The sequence below is a fragment of the Sarcophilus harrisii genome, chromosome 6 (assembly GCF_902635505.1).
Source record: "Sarcophilus harrisii chromosome 6, mSarHar1.11, whole genome shotgun sequence".
Lineage (NCBI taxonomy): Eukaryota > Metazoa > Chordata > Mammalia > Dasyuromorphia > Dasyuridae > Sarcophilus > Sarcophilus harrisii.
Window position 1 is genome coordinate 116,177,597 of NC_045431.1, and position 18,418 is coordinate 116,196,014.

Here is an 18,418-nt window from a genome sequence, read left to right on the forward strand (position 1 = left end):
TTTATACCACCCTTTTAAGTCTTATTATTATTTAAAAGCTATCTCCTATAATAATTATTATATAATTGCTATAACCATCATGAAATAGCACATTTCCCCAAAATATTTGATTTTGTTATTGTTGAGCCATTTTTTATTGAAGCGTTTTATTTTCATAACATATGCAAGGATAATTTTTCACCATTGACCCTTAAAAAAACTTTGTGTTCCAATTTCCCCCCTTCCTCCCACCCCCTCTCCTAGATGGCAAGTAATCCAATATATGTTAAATATGGTAAAAAAAAAAAAATATATATATATATATATGTAAATCCAGTATAGACATACATATTTATATAATTAACTTGATGCACAAAAAGACGTTGAGTCATTTTTAATAGTATCTGACTCTTTGTGACCCCATTTGGGGTTTTCTTGGTAAAGACACTGGAGTAGTTGACAGAAAATATAAAAACATTTTATGAACTACCCACAATATATATTCAGTGGCCATAAAGGGCCATAAAATTAAAGGTGGAATTCTGAAGAAATACTTCTAAGAACAGGCCTCAGATACCACCATGGCAGAAGCTACTTGAGTGAACAGCTGAGTACCCATAGAAAGCTATCAGGAGATTAGAGCAATGTCTAATTTGATGTGCTCAGCAGAAAATTTTAATACCCATTTATTCAGCTGAAAGCAATTTTTTTAAAAAGTACATAAAATAAAAGACTACTTAAAATTTTGAATTCCCATAACTGACCATTGAAAGCAAAAGTCAAGCAGGTAGGTAGAGCATTAAGTCAACTAATACTTAAATATCTATTATGTGTCAGACTCTATACTAAACTCTAAAGAAAAAAAAAGTTTCTGTTCCCAAGAGCCTAGGCAAAGGCAAAGAAGACAGAATAAAAACAATTATATTCTGGCAGACCAGGTCATAAAAGGCTTCTTATAGAAGATGAGATTTTAAGCTGGTACTTTAAGGAAGCTAAAGAAAAGAAGAAAAAGAACAGAATTTCAGAGATGAGGAAAACCTGAAATCAGGTTATGGATCAGGTTATGTAAATCAGTTGATGGATATACTAAGCATGAGAAAAAACAGCAAAGAGGATCATAGAATACATGGGGGTGCTTGAGATGGAAAAAGACTGGAAAAGTAGGAGTGGGAGAGTTATAAAGGGCTTTGAACATCAAATAAAGGATTTCTATTTCATCCTGGCTGCTAGAGTTTACTGAGTAGAAGAAGTGTCATAGGAATATAATTTAGACAGCCAAGAAGAAGAAGAATAGGAGTGAGGAGAAACAAGTCAGGGAGACTTACCAGAAGACTTATTTACTGTTGTCCAAACATTAGATGATGAGGACCTGAGTCGCCAGAGGCATATATCACAATGTTCTTGCAAAAGTACAATCTATACAAGATCTGTAACTGATTGGTATGGGTCAGGAGAGAAAGGGAAGAGTCAAGAATGACTCTTATGCTGTAAACCTAAGTGATAGGAAAGATGATTCCTTAGATAGTAATAAGAAAATTCAGGGAACCTTGGTGGCACAATGAATAGAGCACCAACCCTGGAGTCAGGAAAACCAGAAGCACTAAATATGTGACTTTGGGCAAGTCATTTAGTCCCATTTGCCTCAAAAAAAAAAAAAATTAAGAAAATATATTTAGAGGGGATACATAAAGAGTTTACTTTTGGCTATATTGAGTTTAAAATGTATATGGGACATCTAATTGAAAATGTCAAATAGACAATTGGAAATACAAAATGGGAGGTCAAGAGAGAAATTTGAGTTATATGAATTTGATCTGGGAATCATCAATATAGACACTATTTGTGAGAGTTATGAGATGACCAAATAACATAGTGTAGAGGGAGAAGAAAAGGGAACTTGGGACATGGCCTTAGGGGATACTCACAGTCAGTGGGCATAACATGGATAAAGATCCAGCAAAGCAGACTGAGAGGGAGAAGTCAGACAAGTGGGAGTAGGAATAACATCACATTATATGGCTGTAGTGAAAAATACATGAAATAATTAATCATGAATAATAAACAGTGATACCAGAATGTCTTGTGAAATTGATAAGTATAAAATTCTTAGTATACTCCAAGGAAAGACAAGGACAGAAGACTTACAGTTTGAATCCAAAGGACAAATTGAACCAGTGAACAAAAGTCACCCTTTTAAATACTTTCAGCACCTTCAGATAAGATACATTAAACATGAAGCTAGCAAGGAGAAAGCTGTAGTTATGTATGTCAAGAGATTCCCTGGCATACTAAAATTGAGAATAATATATTCAAAGCAATTTATGTTCATGCAAAGTCATTCTTAATAAGCACTTTTAGAATTATACCTTATGTCATACTTACATTTTTGTATATACATTATATACATATGTGTACATTTTTGGACCATGATCATTTTGTAAGGCTATCAAAAAAAATTTACAATATTACAGTTGAATACAATTACAATTGAAGCACAAATCTTCTTTCCCTCAGACAACTATGGACATTATTTACCAAGCAGTAGAAAAAGCTTACATTAGGTACCTGCTGTTGGGTTTGTCAAATGCAACTGACCATGGTTTACTTCTGGATAAAGCCTATAAAATAGCTGGGAATCTGAAGGTAGAATCAAAAGGCCCTTCTTGGGCCCCATTATCATATACTCAGCCAATAATATTCTGGCAAAGAATTATTGGAGAAATGGCTGGACCATGCAGATTTATTTATAGAAAAAAATCAAGGTTCAGATAATTCAAGACGTGGTCATCAGTACCAGAAATTAGATGTTATCTTTAAGGGGCCTGGATTTTATAATTAATGTAGATTATGCAAGAAAATAGTAATAGAAACTCTAACATGTTGCTACAGACTAAAAATTTAGCACCTACGAAATAATCCTTCCTGACATGACTTGGTGGCAAGCAGAAGCTTGCTTGCTTTCACAAATAGAGCAAATCCTTATTACAAATACAGATCTTGAAAAATCCTTGAGAATTCAGCAGATAAACTTTAATGGATTGGGATTTTTATACTTAGAACTATTGCCTACAATCACTCTGATGTAATACTAATCAGTAAACATTTAAGTACAATGTTTTTAATAGAAGTTGCTATGCTAGATAAGTTTCTCAATAGTTTCAAAGCTATATGTAATCAAAATAGCTTTCAAAATATAGTGACTTAGTAGTCAGAAAGTATTTATTAAATATCAAATAAAACCTATAATAATGTGATTACATTATTATTGCTGCTAATATAACAGATTTATTTAAAAAAAAAAAACTTTAGTTTATGAAACTCCTTTCGCAACAGAACTGTGATGTAGTTGATCACAGGTATCCCTATTTTGTTGATGAGAAAACAGATTTAGAGCAGTTAATTGATTTATCTAAGACCTCACCATTAGGATCATCCAAACTGGGCAAGTTAACGCAGATTTCTTCACATTCTGGACTGAGGACTGTTCCTTCTCTTCCATGTCATCTTTCATTTCTTGTATCCTATTCAATTCCATCCCAACTCAGAAGCCTGCATATATAAGAGACATTCAAGCATTTGTGCTTCAATGCCGTGGGCTGTGGAAATTTCATAGAAAATGGGATACTATGCCAATCTTTGATAAAGTCTACAATATTTTCTCTTGTTCTATCCTTTTGACCTTTGGAATATATTTTGCCTCTTTCTTCCTTTCATGATCAAGTGTGTTAATAGTCACCATAGTTATCTTATCATTAGATAACTTAATGGCAACATTAAGTTATGGCATCAATGGTCCTTATGGCAACATCTTAAGAAAATATCTTGATACCAACTGCCCTTATAAAATGCCATTGAGAAATTTTGATATATTCTTTTTTTAGTGTATTCTTTTCTCAGTTCTTACCCCAATGCCTGATCATTATGTAGAGATGATGGCTTTTCAGAGACTACCAAAACAAATTAGATCCATATCGAGAAAGATCTGTTGAGCTAGAAAGACACTTACTGGCAGAAATTGAGGGGTAAGAGAGGGTGGAAAAGGAAGGGGAGAGAGAAAGAGACAGAGACACAGAGAAAAAGAGAGAGAGAGAGAGAGAGAGAGAGAGAGAGAGAGAGAGAGAGAGAGAGAGAGAGAGAATATGAATATGAATATGAATGAATGAGACTGGTCTTTCCTGAGAGGCTAAGTGCACAAAAGCTTATTACTGGAATGTTGCTGCTGCAAGGGATCCATTTCTTTCCTCCATAACTTTTATAGACTAATCTCTATTGGTTTAGCACAGTGGTCTTTAACCTCCTTTGTACCATGGATCCCTTTGACAGTTTAGTGATGTCCAGATGCTTAGAAAAAAATTAAAATATTTTTAAATACATAAAACACTAACACACAGGATGACAGAAGGAACTAATTGTATTGAAATATAGTTACTCACATGCTGAAAAACGAATTATTGGGCTCTGGATTAAGAATCCCTGGTACAGTGAAAATAACATTCACGAGTGACATCACAGATCCTTAAAATATTGAACCCTTATCCCAACTCTGCATCTTTTTAAACCTAAAAAGAAGTACTAAAAACTTTTTTAAAATAAATGAGAAGCAAACAAAATTAATTAAATTTGGGGGGGAATTAAAAACATTTCTAAGAGGAGATATAAGGAGTTTGGTCTAAAGATATTCAGTATCAGCCATCATTGTTACCTTCATACCTGTTGTTAAAAACAAAACCAAAGAAAACTATCAATACAAATCTAAAATCTAATGAACTTTATAAGGGAGTTGTGTGTGGAAGAGAACAAACATTTAAGCTTTTTAATAAGACAATAGAGCTCTTGTTCTAGATATTAAACATGCTATTTTCAGCAAGTCATTTAAGTCTGTTTATTCTTCACTCTTGATTCCAGGGAGAAGATGGCCTATTTTACCAGAGCAAAGATTAGCATCCCACCCTTGCCAGCCGATGATGTGTAAATTATATATTTTGAATTATTCTCCCCTCTCCTCACTCAGAGACAGGTGAAAGGGGAGAACTTTTTTCTTTCTTTCTTTCTTTTTTTTGTAACCAGTTCTTCCAGATCTTTTATTTTGCATCAGACTACAGATGTGCTTATTTGTAAAATAACCATGAATTTAATTGAATGTTTAAAAAAAATAGGAAAAAAATTGAATGTCCAAAATGGAATAATTCTGGTACACAGATGTTGTACAGTTTAGTGTGCATCGCATGTGGGCTTTTATTTTGTAAAGATGGAGTAAAGACAAGCACCCAGTGTGTACCCTGTTGAACTGCACTGTTGAGAAATACTGTATTCAAAAGATTTCTCTCTTCCCCTCTTTTCATGTGAGTAGACTGTGAAGATGGCAACTGTGCCATGCAATATTTTTATACAAGAAGAGTATAACTCTTTAAGTTTGAATTCAACATGCATCTAATAAGCTTCTTTCCAGGGCTGTAAGGCCATCCCAAACAGGTGCTGGGTCAATTTCTGTTACTTGGAACACTTTGTTTCCTTAAAAAATTCCCTCTTTTTTTGGGCCTTTTATATTTGTCTAAGTAAAATAGTTAACATTTTAGTACTGAATGCAGGAATAAATATAATTCTGTGAATGTACAGTACTTTTGGCTGCACTAAAGATCTTGTATTTGTTATTTCATCAAAGGGAGAAAGATACTTAAAGAGGATAGTAAATAACTAAAATTCAGGAAAATAAAACCACCTGATGGGCAGCTGCTTCTTAAAACTTGAGGGTGAATTTACACAAGTGCTCACAGCCTAGCACTTACTTCGAGGTATAATCACTTTTAGAGATATTAGTAATGTTCTACCACAAGCATCATAGTATTACTGACTAGAAGAATGAGGCATGATTTCATTTACAATGTCATCAAAATTAATGAGGCAGAGAAAAATTACCAAATACATTTTGAGAGAAAACCAGTGACCAAGTACCAGGATATCTTTCTTTCTGAGATCTAAATTATGACTCAAAAGAAAAGCACTATATGCAGAATTCAAACCAGCACTTCATGGACCAGAATGCTTGAAAGTCTGAAGGGTTTTCTAAAAAACAATTGGCAGAAATTCACCCCAACTAGTTGTATTTCTTTCTGTAAAAGTAGTTTGCTTTTAAACTAGATCCAGATAAACAGGTATCCAGAAATAGAGTTGTTGGGTATTCATCACAATAGAATCTTTAACTTTACTTAAACCAGTTCCTTTTTAAAAGAAGCAAGTTCTTAATATAGCCATTTCAGGGTCAATATTGTAAATGACAGAGCTTTAAAAGAAAAACGCTATATGCAATTGTAAATTAAATTAATATCAGCCTCTTTATCATCTACTCTCTTAATTCTGATGAAACAATATTTCAATAACCTTAGTATGAGAGGAACCTAAATCAGTTTTATCTGGGATTTAAAATCACATTCAAGAAAAAGAAATCACATTCAGAGTGGTTTTGAACCAGTGCTTTTATTCTTAAGCTAGAATCCTTACACAAACAAGTAATTTATCTTGAAAAGAACTTTTTTTTTTCTTTTTTAGTGTCATCAAAACATCAAGGCCAGCAAATTCTGTACCTATAATTTTTGTACAAAAAAACCACTTAGCCATGTTTTTGAACTGTTGATGTACCAGTGCATTCAAAGCAAAGCAATGCGAATTATTATTTTAAAAAGATATAACTGGATTGCTTTGAATAAGTGAGTGAACCAAGATTTTTCAAGGTTGCCATCTTAATTCTTTTTAAGATGTATGAAAACCAACAAAAATAAATACCATTCATCCTTGTAAGGTCAAATGTGAACTGCAGAAGTTTTGAAATTTATTTAATATGAGGTTAAATGAAGGTCGACTGTTTTCAACTTCTTAGTTTAATTCTGTAAAATGTGTCTAGAATGATGTGTAGTTGTGCTGTATGATTTTATTTTCTTTATTTATTTACAGTCTTATTTATGTTCTGTTTAATATAGTTCAGTTCTGGTCATTTAAAATATCTGACATGAAAGAGGCCATACTGGATCATTTTTAGCTTTATGAATCCTCCCATAATAGCTGTTAATTATATAGAACTTTTTTAAAAATTTGGAGGAGTAGTAAAGAATAAAAACTATCTCAGGCTATTTGTTAATAGATATGGCCAAGATCAAGATTTTTAAAAAAGATTTTTTAAAATTTACTCATTTTAAAAATGAAAAACAAACATTTTTAAGGTGTCTCTTTTCTCTCACTTTGAAAATCAGCCATAGTGTTACATACATAACATACATATTTATGGGCAGCTTTTAACAATGTTGCTATTTTTGTACTAACCCAAATTATTCACAGTGAAAAAAAGTTAGTTAACTGATCAAAAATTGGTAATTCATGAAATTTAATCTTACAAATATGTTAAAAATAGAATTTACTCTTGAAAGAGTATAACCAATACAATATTTAGATCTCCTGTTTCAATTGTCAATATGTTATTGCAGTTTTGCATATCAGAATTTAAGTATTACAGACACAAGAACAATATTATTATTAGCCAAATGAACAAAGTTTAACTGAATTTTGTAAATTACAAATCAAGTAATTTTAAAAATCTTTTTTTTTTTTTTTTTTTTTTTTTTTTTTTGCTATTGCTTTATCTATACTGTATTAAATATCAAATGCTCAGGACTGAACTAAATATTTAATCAGGTTAAATTCTGAATGTGTTTTCTGTTCTAATTTGTCTTGTTTGTAAAAGTATGCAAATACATCACATAGATTAACTTTTGTCTCTGCACTTTCCATGTGTTTGTGATTGGGGAAAAAAATACAATTTTTTAACAAAGATACTCATTGTCTGGTATTTTATTTGATCATCGGATTATACAGATAAGATCTCCCTCTTTGGCTGGGGCAGAAGAGTTTGCATGAAATCTTTACATGGCAAATATGAATGTGCTTATTAAAAATTCCCCCTGCCAGCAGTTTGTTTTTATATGGTTCTTCATAGGTCAATGTGAATCACTGATAAGGAACTCAACATTTTTAAGCATGTTTTCATTCTGGGAGTCAGCAAAAGGCTTCAGAAAATGAGCTTATTTGTAATAAGACTAATTACACACTGGCACAACCCATAGAGATGTATCCTGGGCAAAGAATCCCATTACTGAGTGCTTGGTGTTTTCTGTTCAGTATTGTTCTGCAAATGCCACTGAGAGCTGTACCATAGTGAGTGGGGGGTTGTGATACAGACCCTTGAATGGGGACCGGTAGAAACATGTTTCACTTGATGAAACCTTAAGCATATTTTTCTTCAGTCTTCAATAATAGCTCCTCAATTTTTTGCCTATCCTACAATGGTCCTTCTCTATTCTCACTATGTTGGGAGGCGTTGAAGAAAGCAACTGGCTCTTTTGTAAACATAAAAACATAGGCACTGAAGCCTTTAGTGGATTAAAAAAATTCATCAAACATCTCCCCTCCCCTCCTCTTTAAGCTTTTAAAGAGCAGAAAATGACTTTGAATGTGGGGGAAAAAATTGGCACTAATATAAAGAAAACATTTGTGCAACGGACCTTATACTGTGGTTTCATTGTAACAGATCATGTGAAAACACAAGGTGCTGCAATTATTAGCAAGTACATTTCAAGTGGGTATTTGGTATATAACCCTTAAGTATAGACAAACACTAATCAAATGTTTTATTTACCAGTTCAATGCGATCACCAAAAGTATTTTAAAATTTAGAGGAACTCATCAACTGTAATGAAAATAAGTCACATCAATGGTCTTGATTGGTTTGGGTCTCAGGGTGGAAGATGAAAATGATTTTTCAGTCTCAGAAGATCGTAGCTTCAAACCCTAATGGCCAAAGGAAGAATGCATTTTAGAAAATTAAAGAACATAGTAGACGTTTGACCATAGAGCAGATAATTATATCCAATCCAGAGCTGAACAAGTATCTTGTGCAGAAAATTTAATTTAAGAAAAACCGTTGCCTTTTTCTTAGATTTTCAGAGGGGTATTTTTCATCTCCAGACTTTGAATTGGATCTTGAAGTTCTGTCACTGTATAATGATCAAAGGATGGAGATATTTGAGTAAAACAGGCTGCACAATTAAGTAAAGAACCTCCAATAATGAGAAAAAATCCAGCAAACCAGCCAACAAAGAGAGCTTCTCCAAACTCCCATCTGGGGACAATATCTGGAATGGTCTCATCCCAAAATTCCTGAACTGTGATGTGAGCAACCCAAGACACTGGGATAAGGGCTGTAATTGCTGAAAGCCACAGCAGAATTCCTCCCAGGATCATCAACCGTTTCTTGAGCTCTCCTTGCCCTTCTCCAATCCTTAAACAATCCAAACCAAATCCTGATGTCAACAGGCCCAGAACTCCAAATCCATTTGATAGGAACATTAAAATCCTGGAGATCCTCAGCTCAGCAGGCAAAGCCAAGAATGAATCAAAATCCTTACACTGCATCCCTCCTTCGTCTTGAACAACGCAAGTCTGCCAGAGTCCCATGGTCCAGTTCTCCATTTCATTTAGATCTAAGTTGAGATTCTTCCACTGTGGCAAGTAAGTTGTGAGACAAGATAAAATCCATCCCAGCAAGGATAATGAAAGTCCAACTAATTGTGCCATAGTTCTAAAAACCAAAGCCATATTGTAATGTTGAATCCAGTGAGTGTTGGTACTGTATGAGCTAAATTCTGTCTGTGACACTTGGGTTATCACATGCAAAGCTCTGAAATATTTTTTTTTCTTTGTGTATATAGAAGGACGCTTGCCAGAATTACTAGTTTGGTATCATGTTGAATAGGTTTGAGAAGGATAGGGAAATAATGCTGCAAACCAGTAATTCCAAGGTGTGGCCAAGGTCATGGTCATGTCCTATTGGCTCATTTTGCAGAAAGTAGTTTCTCATTCAAATAAATTGGTCACTTTGTTTAATGATTATGTTTTTTTCTCTCAAAAATCAAAAAAAAATTGAAAAGGGAAAATTTTTGAATGTTTATCAGACCCACCCTGATCCTTACTTAATATCATAGATTTAATCTTCAAATCTCATGTTCCATTAGGCATCTTGTGATGTTTTGTGTATTTGCCTTTAAAAGCAGGAATACATAAAATATTTCTTGAACAAATCAATCCTATCACTAATTTCCATGTTGTTTAAATTTCCCTTAATTGGTTGAATATGACATTTCTTGTAATTAAAATAAATTAAATACTGTTTCTATTTGCCTTACTTATGTGTTGTCATATTTGTGCCTCTGTGCATATATTATTTTTTAATATTTTCTTTGCATGTGTGAATGTTTTGTGTTGAAAAAAATCTGCCTTTAAACCAAAGGTCCATAAACTTATTAATTAAAATATTTTGATAATTGTATTTCCTTATAATTTCTTTTATCATCCTATGTTTTTATTTTATGTATTTAAAAACATAGGCTTCACTAGTTTGCCAGGGGGACCCATGACAGACAAAAGGTAAACAACCCCTATTTTAAACAAAGAGTTTGTGAGATAGAGATTTAATATCTTTACAGATTCTTTATCACAATGTCAAAAGTCCCTGTGGCTATTTGAGGTAAGTAATGAAGTTTTCCATTGAAATAAATGAACCACCAGAGGATTCTTTTTATGTTTAAATCACTAACTTTTTTTATGGAAGGGGTGAAACATTGGCCTGACCAATGACTATAATAACAGAATATTAGTCCTAAGAGTCTTCGCTTTCATTTAAAAAAAAAAAAAAGAAAGAAAAAGAAAAGTCAAGAATAGTGCCTGATAATTTATTGGATACAAAACCCCTCTGTTGAGTGTTCAGGTAATATTGGATTGCTCAAGAGACTGAAGTAAGGATTGTGGAAGTAATACTGTAGCATTAGTCTTGGGTGTAATTATGCATTGGAGAATACTTTAATAATCTGGGTTGCTTTCCTAAGGAGAGAGAGAAGCTGATTAGTTCCTAACTGCCAACAAAATGTTTTCAAAGTTCAAGTAAGGAGCTGAATTGACTACTGCAGAACCAAAAGAGTACTCTCCATTTGTATTAGCAGACCAAAGTAAACTATTTGCCCACCTCTATGTAAAAATCTCATTAGATATAATGATTTTCCTTAAACATAAGTTTTCCTCTCATTCTCCCAAGGTGGGGAAATGTTCCTTGGAAATCAACTTATCAAATGAGAAAATCTGAGATGCAGACACATTGTTAGGTAACAAAGAAGCCTTTCATTTGGATAAAATTAAGTTCTTTTGCATCACATTTCCACAATAAAACAAAACGTCTCTCCCCACCCCCCTTTTTTTCCAAAAAGTCCTACACTTTAGGATCTGTGTTTCCAGCTTCCAGGTGTGGACACTGAGTTTGCATTTCTGCCACCGTGTAGTGGCCCGAAGGAGTTTCGGTTGAAAAGGCTGCACAGTTAAGTAGAAACCCTCCAAGCAGAAGAGAAAATCCAGCAACCCAACCAACAAAGAGAGCTACTCCAAACTCCCATCTGGGGACAATGTCTGGAATGGTTTCATCCCAAAACTCCTGAACTGTGATGTGGGCAACCCAAGACACCGGAATGAGAGCTGTAATTCCTGAAAGCCATAGCAGAATTCCTCCCAGGATCATCAGCCGTTTCTTGAGTTCTCCTTGCCCTTCTCCAATCCTCGAACAATCCAAACCAAACCCAGACACAAGCAGGCCCAAAACTCCAAACCCATTTGACAGAAACATTAAAATCCTGGAGATCTTCAGCTCAGTAGGCAAAGCCAAGAATGAATCAAAATCCTTACATTGCATCCCCACTTCCTCTTGGAAAACGCAAGTCTGCCAGAGTCCCATAGTCCAGTTCTCCATTTCATTTAGCTCTAAATTCAGAATCTTCCACTGCGGCAAGTAAGTTGTGAGACAGGACAAAATCCATCCCAATAAAGATAATGAAAGCCCAACTAATTGAATTATTCTCTTGAAGATTAAAACCATTGTCACAAATTTTTAAATTTCCAGTAATGTCTGTCTTGCTCCCCTAGAAGAGCTGCCGACTTTTGTAGTTGATGGTTCTATGACAGTCTTGGTTTCTTGCTGCAACAAATATAAGCTTTTGCAATTAACCCTTTAGATCAGCTAAAATGGCATTTTTGTTCTTCCTGAATATAAGGTTTCATGTAAAGGACGAAGGACTCTGTTAAAACCATGAGTTGAGTTCTCTGATAAGGATTTGATCTGCTACCTTCCAATTTGCTGGTAAAATTATATCCCCAATGCCTGATGATTACAAGTCTAAGGATGAACAAAGGAGGCTCTATGACCCCTCACCCTAAAATACAACAGAAATCTTTGTGCTTCAATATGGATTAATTAGATTTTAAGTGGTGATAAAAAAAAAGCCAGCTCCTTCTGCAACAGGACTTCATTGTAATAGCTAAATTTGAGATTTCGGGGATGTAAAACAAGGCCTTGTAAAGAAAGGTAGACTGTTTGCCTATAATCTTTATGCTTCTTTGACTTCTTCAACCTACACAACCCCCCTTCTCCTCCCCTGTTCCCACCCCAAGTTCTTGAGTATCTCTGGCACTTGGGAGATGCTTGCCAGAAAGTGTTTGCTTTTTGCATAGTGTTACCCTTATGGATTCTGTTGAAAGACAATGTCTGTAACATTCTTAGCTAGTTTTAAAAAGAAAGGATCGTGGATACATTTATAAAGGTAAAAATGAGCAAAGGAACAAGTGGAACCCTATGAATCTCTCTTTCTACTTCCTTAAGGAAATCAACTGAGTTAGGCTGGGCCCAGAGAGAACTCTTCAAAATACCTTCTTACCCTGATTTTCTTCCTTTTTTTTTTTTTTTTTTTTTTTTTTGTTTGTTTGTTTGTTTATTTTGTTAATAATTATCCATGGCCTATAGAATGCTTCAGGAATCAAGAGCCCTAATCATGAAACAATAACCAAAGGGAGCTGACCTCTCTGAGAATCTACTTACTTAATTTTTTAGGTAGGTCACACACTCTTTGGTAACATAATTTTCCTAAGCATGACCATGTAAGGGTTTTGTGGACTAGGAAAACCAAAAGACCACAATCACCAAGCCAGTAGCTAGTGTAGACTTTGCATGTGGGGCTAAAAACTGCTTAAAGGCAGCTCCTCATGAACCTGAATGGAGCAAAGAATTCTATAAACAGGATTCTTTAAGAAGTTTATGCACGGAATGATTTATTTTTCTTTGAACTGATAACAAGATAAACATCTAATTTCAGTTGTTGATACTGTCCAAGAATCATTTTCCATGAGGTCTTAAATATGAAGAGATAGACTTAGTTTGCCTATTTAATATATACAAACATATATTCTATAAATTATATGTGTATACATGTAATATCATATGTACAATATATTATAAAGCATCAAGGGGGGGTTGCTTTGGGAATTTTTTACACATTTCCTTTTTTGCTAATTGTATTCCCTGTATTTTGAGGAAATGATGAAAATTGAGTTTTTATTTAATATGCATTTGTTAAAAACAACAACAAAAACAAAAAAGCAACCTTCCAACCATCCGATTTGTGTGATCTCACTTTGAAATAAATGAAATAAATTTCTCACAGTCGAATAAGCACAGATTCAGGAAGTCTGTAATTTGCATAGGTTCTTCATCAATTGATGGTGATCATGTACATATTGAAGCTCGTTGTTTGGGGTGAGGAAAGAATGATTTGGGACGCCTATCATATGACAGACTAGAAATATTTAGTCTAGAAAAGAAGGGCTGGGGATTTGGTCTTGATTATTCTGTTCAAATATTTCAAGGACTGCCCTTGGAAGAGAGATAAGACTCATCTTGTCTACCTCCAAAGAGAACTGGAAGCAAAGGTAAGACATTAGAGGAATGCAGATTTTGGTTCAATATAAAGAACTTCCCAACAATTAAAAATACAACCTAAACAAGGGGCTTTTTAAATAACATTTTGATTTCCTATTTTTTTCTCGCTCCTGCTCTTCACTCCCCAAGACAGCAAGCAATCTGATATAAGTTATACATGTACAATTATATTAAACATAGTCCACATTAGTCATGTGAAAGAAAAATCAGGTTAAAAGGAAAGAAAAAAACAAAAATAAGTGAAAATAGTATTTTTAAATTTGCATTCAGAACTATGGTTCTTTCTCTGGGTATGGATAGCATCAAAATGTTATAAAAATAAATAATTATTAATTAAATTAAATTAATTTTTTTTAAAGAAAAGAAAATCCAGATTACAAAAATAATATGGCCATCAAAACCTTAATGGTCTATTCAATTACCAAGCAATAAGCTTTAGTCACTATGTGTCATGCACTGTGCTAAGTCCTTGGGATACAAGAGAGAGCAAAAGACAGTCTCTACCTTTAAGGAGTTCATGCAAAACAAGCTTTATACAGGATAAATAAGAAATAACAGGGAAGACTAGAATTTTTTTTTTTCTCAATAGTATGTTATTATAAAGGCATAAAGACTTTGTGTTCCAAATTTTTCTCCCTCTCTCCCTTACCTCCCCCCTCCCAAGAGAGCAAGTAGTCTGAAATAGGTGTGATTCTTTTAAACATGTAACCATATTTGTCATTTTGGGCACAAGAATTTAAGAAGAGCTGGGAAATTCACAAGCTAATTGTACAATATTTCAGAGTCTGATTCTTTTTGTACAGCAAAATAACGGTTTGGTCATGTATACTTATTGTGTATCTAATTTATATTTTAATATATTTAACATCTACTGGTCATCCTGCCATCTAGGGGAGGGGGGGGGTAAGAGGTGAAAAATTGGAACAAGAGGTTTGGCAATTGTTAATGCTGTAAAGTTACCCATGCATATATCCTGTAAATAAAAGGCTATTAAATTAAAAAAAAAAAAAAAAAAAAAAAAAAAAAGAGCTGGGAAAGACTTCCTATATAGAAGATGGAGTCCATATCCCTCTTCCACAACATTTTTACTACTTCCCTTCTCCCTCCTCCACCACTGACATTAGATGGTAATTAGATAAAAAGGTGGAAAGGGATAAAAATTGAGGGAAACAATTATGCCACAATTATTTCGTTTAGGTCCTTGTTCTTAACAGAAGACTAGATCCTTGATATGCCCTTGACTCATCTGGAGAAAAGCAGATTTCCAGAGGAGACTCTCCCAATCCTGAAGGAATTCCTCTTCTCCTTAGCTCTGGACCCAATCTTCTTGGGCTTTCATGCTGTTAATTAGAGCCCAGACGTTCCAATATTCCCCTTCATGGGAGACAAAAGAATGGATTTTAAAAACAGTGCCTAGAAAAAGGGAGGGCATGGTCCTGTGGCTCAGTTTATTTACCCCCCCCCCCCAATCTACTCTTCTAATCAGCTGTAAGCTCTTCTGCTAGATTGTAAACCCCTTAATCTTTGGGCACGTTTCTAAACCTTCACAACACCTAGGAATATGTCTTGCACGTAGTAGGTTTCTTTTAAAACACGTAATGTTTAACCTATATCAGATTGCTTATTCTCTTGGAGACGGGTAGGGAAGGAAGGGAGGGAGAAAAAATCTGGGACACAAAGTCTTCCAAAATTGAGTATTTTCCAAATATTCCAAATGAATATTCCAAAATGAATATTGAAAACTACCTTTAAGGGTTTTGGAAAATAAAACACTATGTAAATGTGTGTGATGGAGGCTGCACCAAACTTGTGATTTTTGTGGATAAAGGAAACTCCCTGTAAGAAAATCTCCTACTGATCTAGATTGACCTGCGTCCTGCAATTTAAAGCTTTAGAGATTTACCTAGGACATTGAGAAGTTAATTAACTTGCTTAGGTTCACACAGCTAGTATCCCAGCTCCCTAAACTCTCACCAAACTGAGGAAAATGCCTTCCACATTATGACTTCTTTTAAAGCACCAAAGAAATGTTTGGGAACTGGGCTTTGGACTAGACTTGTGGTTTCATGGCTAAAAAAAAAAAGATACCCTAATGAAGGAATGTTTCCTATAATATAGGATTGTCACCTATTCAGCAATTTAGAATCCTAGAAATTTGCCTGGGGTAGAAGGACACAAAACCAGAAGTGTCAGAGATGGGACTTGAACTCAGTTGTCATTGACCCTTCAGCCTAGCTTTCTGCACTACACCCAGGATGCTTTTCTTTAATAGGGGATTAGTGCTTATTTAGAAGAGATTGATGTGGGAAAGATTCCTTTCTAGATTCCCGCCCCCTCCTAGGTAATAATGTAAATTATCTCTAACTCACAAATCCTGGTCCCTTTGAATTCCACTAGAAGATCCGGACCTGTCCCAGCCCCATCCGCATCTGAGCCAACTTTGGGGCTACACCCAAAAGCCCCTCGAGCAAAGTCTCCTATTATAAAAGGGCCACGCTGGGAACCCCTCTTTGTAGAGATTCCAAACATGCTAGCCATGTGAGGACCCTCTGTCCACTGGACCCTCCGTCCGGTGCCCTCCTTATCTCTACCTTCACTTATCTCCTACTTCCAAACCCCATAATAAACCTCTTTTATCAATCTAGCTTTCGGACCAATAAATCCCTTTACTGGGAACTTGCGCCACCGTATCCTTGCGCCGAATCCAAGGGGGTTGCAGGGGAACTCTGTTTGACTCCCTGTACCCCAAACCTGCCACTAGACCTCAACTAAACCCTAATCTCATTTAGGCACCCCAAATGTAGACCGCAACAAGATGAATTTTTTTTTTATTTAGCTTTAAATGATAATAAATGCAAACACAGAATGTGAATGCCCTCTTCACTTCATGCTAACAATAAAGAAACATCCTGATGTTTTGATCATGACTAATCAACTTGGAGGACAAAAAATGGACTTTCACCAGCTGTTTACAATGGCGCAAAAAAAACACTGCAAAGAGTCAATATTGCCAAAACATCTTAACGAGTTAGCAGTGTCCTAATCTGATGGAGGTGTTCAGATCGCTATCTCCTTCACCAGGCTTGCCTTATCCACCTTACAAATACCAGTTAAATTCACTTGCTCCGGCTGTTTTGGGTCCTCTGCTTTTAATTTGTGCTTGAGATCTGTAACTTCTTAATTGTTTTATCAATTCAGCCCATCCCTATAAAACGCCTACTGTGTGTGTAAGGGGAGCTGGTGTTAAAGGCTGCCTGGTATGTCTGCAAATAATGGAGAGGGAAAGTGAAAGAGCAAGGTAGGAAAAACTAGGGTATCCTTCCCAGTTGCCTCATCACACCTGCAGGTGTTGCCAAAAATGGGAGAGGAGCCCTTTCCTCAGGTGTGGAAACGGCTCTAATTTGGCCACAAGTAGGAGCAGGTACTGGAGGAGTGTCCCATAGAGCTGGCCTAGGAAAAATTGATCTCCAGAACCCCAAGCTCCAGTTTGTTGGTCGGTAATTTTTCAGTTGTGTCCAAATTTTTGCGACCACATTCAGGAGTATTCTTGATAAATACTTGCTTGTTTTGCCTTGGCTTCCTTCTCCCAACTCACTTTATAGACGAGGAACTGAGGCAAACAGGGGTAAAGTGACTTGCTCAGGCTCACACAATTCTTGTCTGAGGCTAAATTTGAACTCGGTAAGTTATATATCCAAGATGCTTTGTCAATGCAGTATAACTTCTATACAGGTATCCTTTGTTATCTCCTCTCCCACTGGCTTAGTGTAGGAGTTTCAGGACCAAAAGAAGGGGACTGACCTTTCATCTTTGGAGTTCTCAATCTGTCTCTGCCCCCATTTCTGTTCCTGTTTACTGACACACGAGATTCCTGGGTAAGGAAGTTTTCACTACCAGGTTAATCAGCACCTGCGCTGCAATTTATAATCATAGAGTTGCCTATAACACAGAGATTGTGACTGGCCCCAGTCATACAGCCCTATATCAGGATCACTTCCTTGTATATGCATATAAAAAATAAAATAGGTTAATTTTTTATTTAAAAAAACATTTTTAGTAACAAAGTTTTTCATGTAAAGTTGTTCTCTCTTCAATCAATAATTTTTTTCACTAAAAACAGTCATTTATCAGATATTCCCTATAATCCCTTGACAAGTTTCTGGGAACTCCTATTCCAGAACCCCAAGGCAACTGGTAGAAATAGCATATTAGCCTTTCTGGCCCTCTTCATTATATCTTCTTTATACGAGTAGGGCTATGACTTGGGGGGCATCAATCTGACCAGAAGCAAACTGTTAGACAATTCTGTCTAGTTGTTTATGACTGGAAAACTTGATTTCTTCATGATTAGAGTTGTTCAGGAACGCCTCTGGGGCAAGTGAGTTTCCTTTCTCTAGAAGTCTAGTGAAGGTTGGAGAACCACTTGGAGATATTGAAGGAATCCCTGCTTTGATATGAGTTATAACAGAATAACCTCGGGAGGAAGTGATGCATGATCCAGTGGGGAAAACACTGGCTCTGAAGCCGGGTTCTGGATTTGAATCCTCCCTCTGCAACTTTCAACCTCTGCTACTGTGGGAGAGT

The 18,418-nt window shown here is 35.3% G+C and overlaps 3 protein-coding genes across 4 annotated transcripts in view; 1 reads left to right on the forward strand and 2 right to left on the reverse strand.

Annotated features, from left to right (window-relative positions):
- The window catches only part of WWC2 (WW and C2 domain containing 2), a 222,515-nt gene extending 215,700 nt beyond the window's left edge, over window positions 1–6,815 (forward strand). For both annotated transcript variants that reach the window (XM_031941982.1, XM_031941983.1), the window contains exon 23: window positions 4,885–6,815. In XM_031941982.1, coding sequence (XP_031797842.1) covers window positions 4,885–4,951 — 67 coding nt within the window. In that variant the 3' untranslated portion in view covers window positions 4,952–6,815. The remainder of the gene's footprint in view (window positions 1–4,884) is intronic.
- Window positions 6,816–8,914: 2,099 nt separating this feature from the next.
- Window positions 8,915–9,621, reverse strand: LOC100926163 (claudin-22). Its single transcript, XM_003773045.4, has one exon. The coding sequence runs from the start codon at window positions 9,619–9,621 to the stop codon at window positions 8,959–8,961; it is 663 nt and encodes a 220-aa protein (XP_003773093.1). The 3' UTR covers window positions 8,915–8,958.
- Window positions 9,622–11,284: 1,663 nt separating this feature from the next.
- Window positions 11,285–12,699, reverse strand: LOC100923805 (putative claudin-24). The gene has a single exon (XM_003773036.2). The coding sequence runs from the start codon at window positions 11,939–11,941 to the stop codon at window positions 11,285–11,287; it is 657 nt and encodes a 218-aa protein (XP_003773084.1). The 5' UTR covers window positions 11,942–12,699.
- Between the last annotated feature and the right edge of the window lie 5,719 nt (window positions 12,700–18,418).

Excerpts from the sequence above, each read along its gene's own strand:
- LOC100923805 (XM_003773036.2), bottom strand. The coding sequence starts at position 11,941 with ATGGTTTTAATCTTCAAGAGAATAATTCAATTAGTTGGGCTTTCATTA.
- LOC100926163 (XM_003773045.4), bottom strand. The coding sequence starts at position 9,621 with ATGGCTTTGGTTTTTAGAACTATGGCACAATTAGTTGGACTTTCATTA.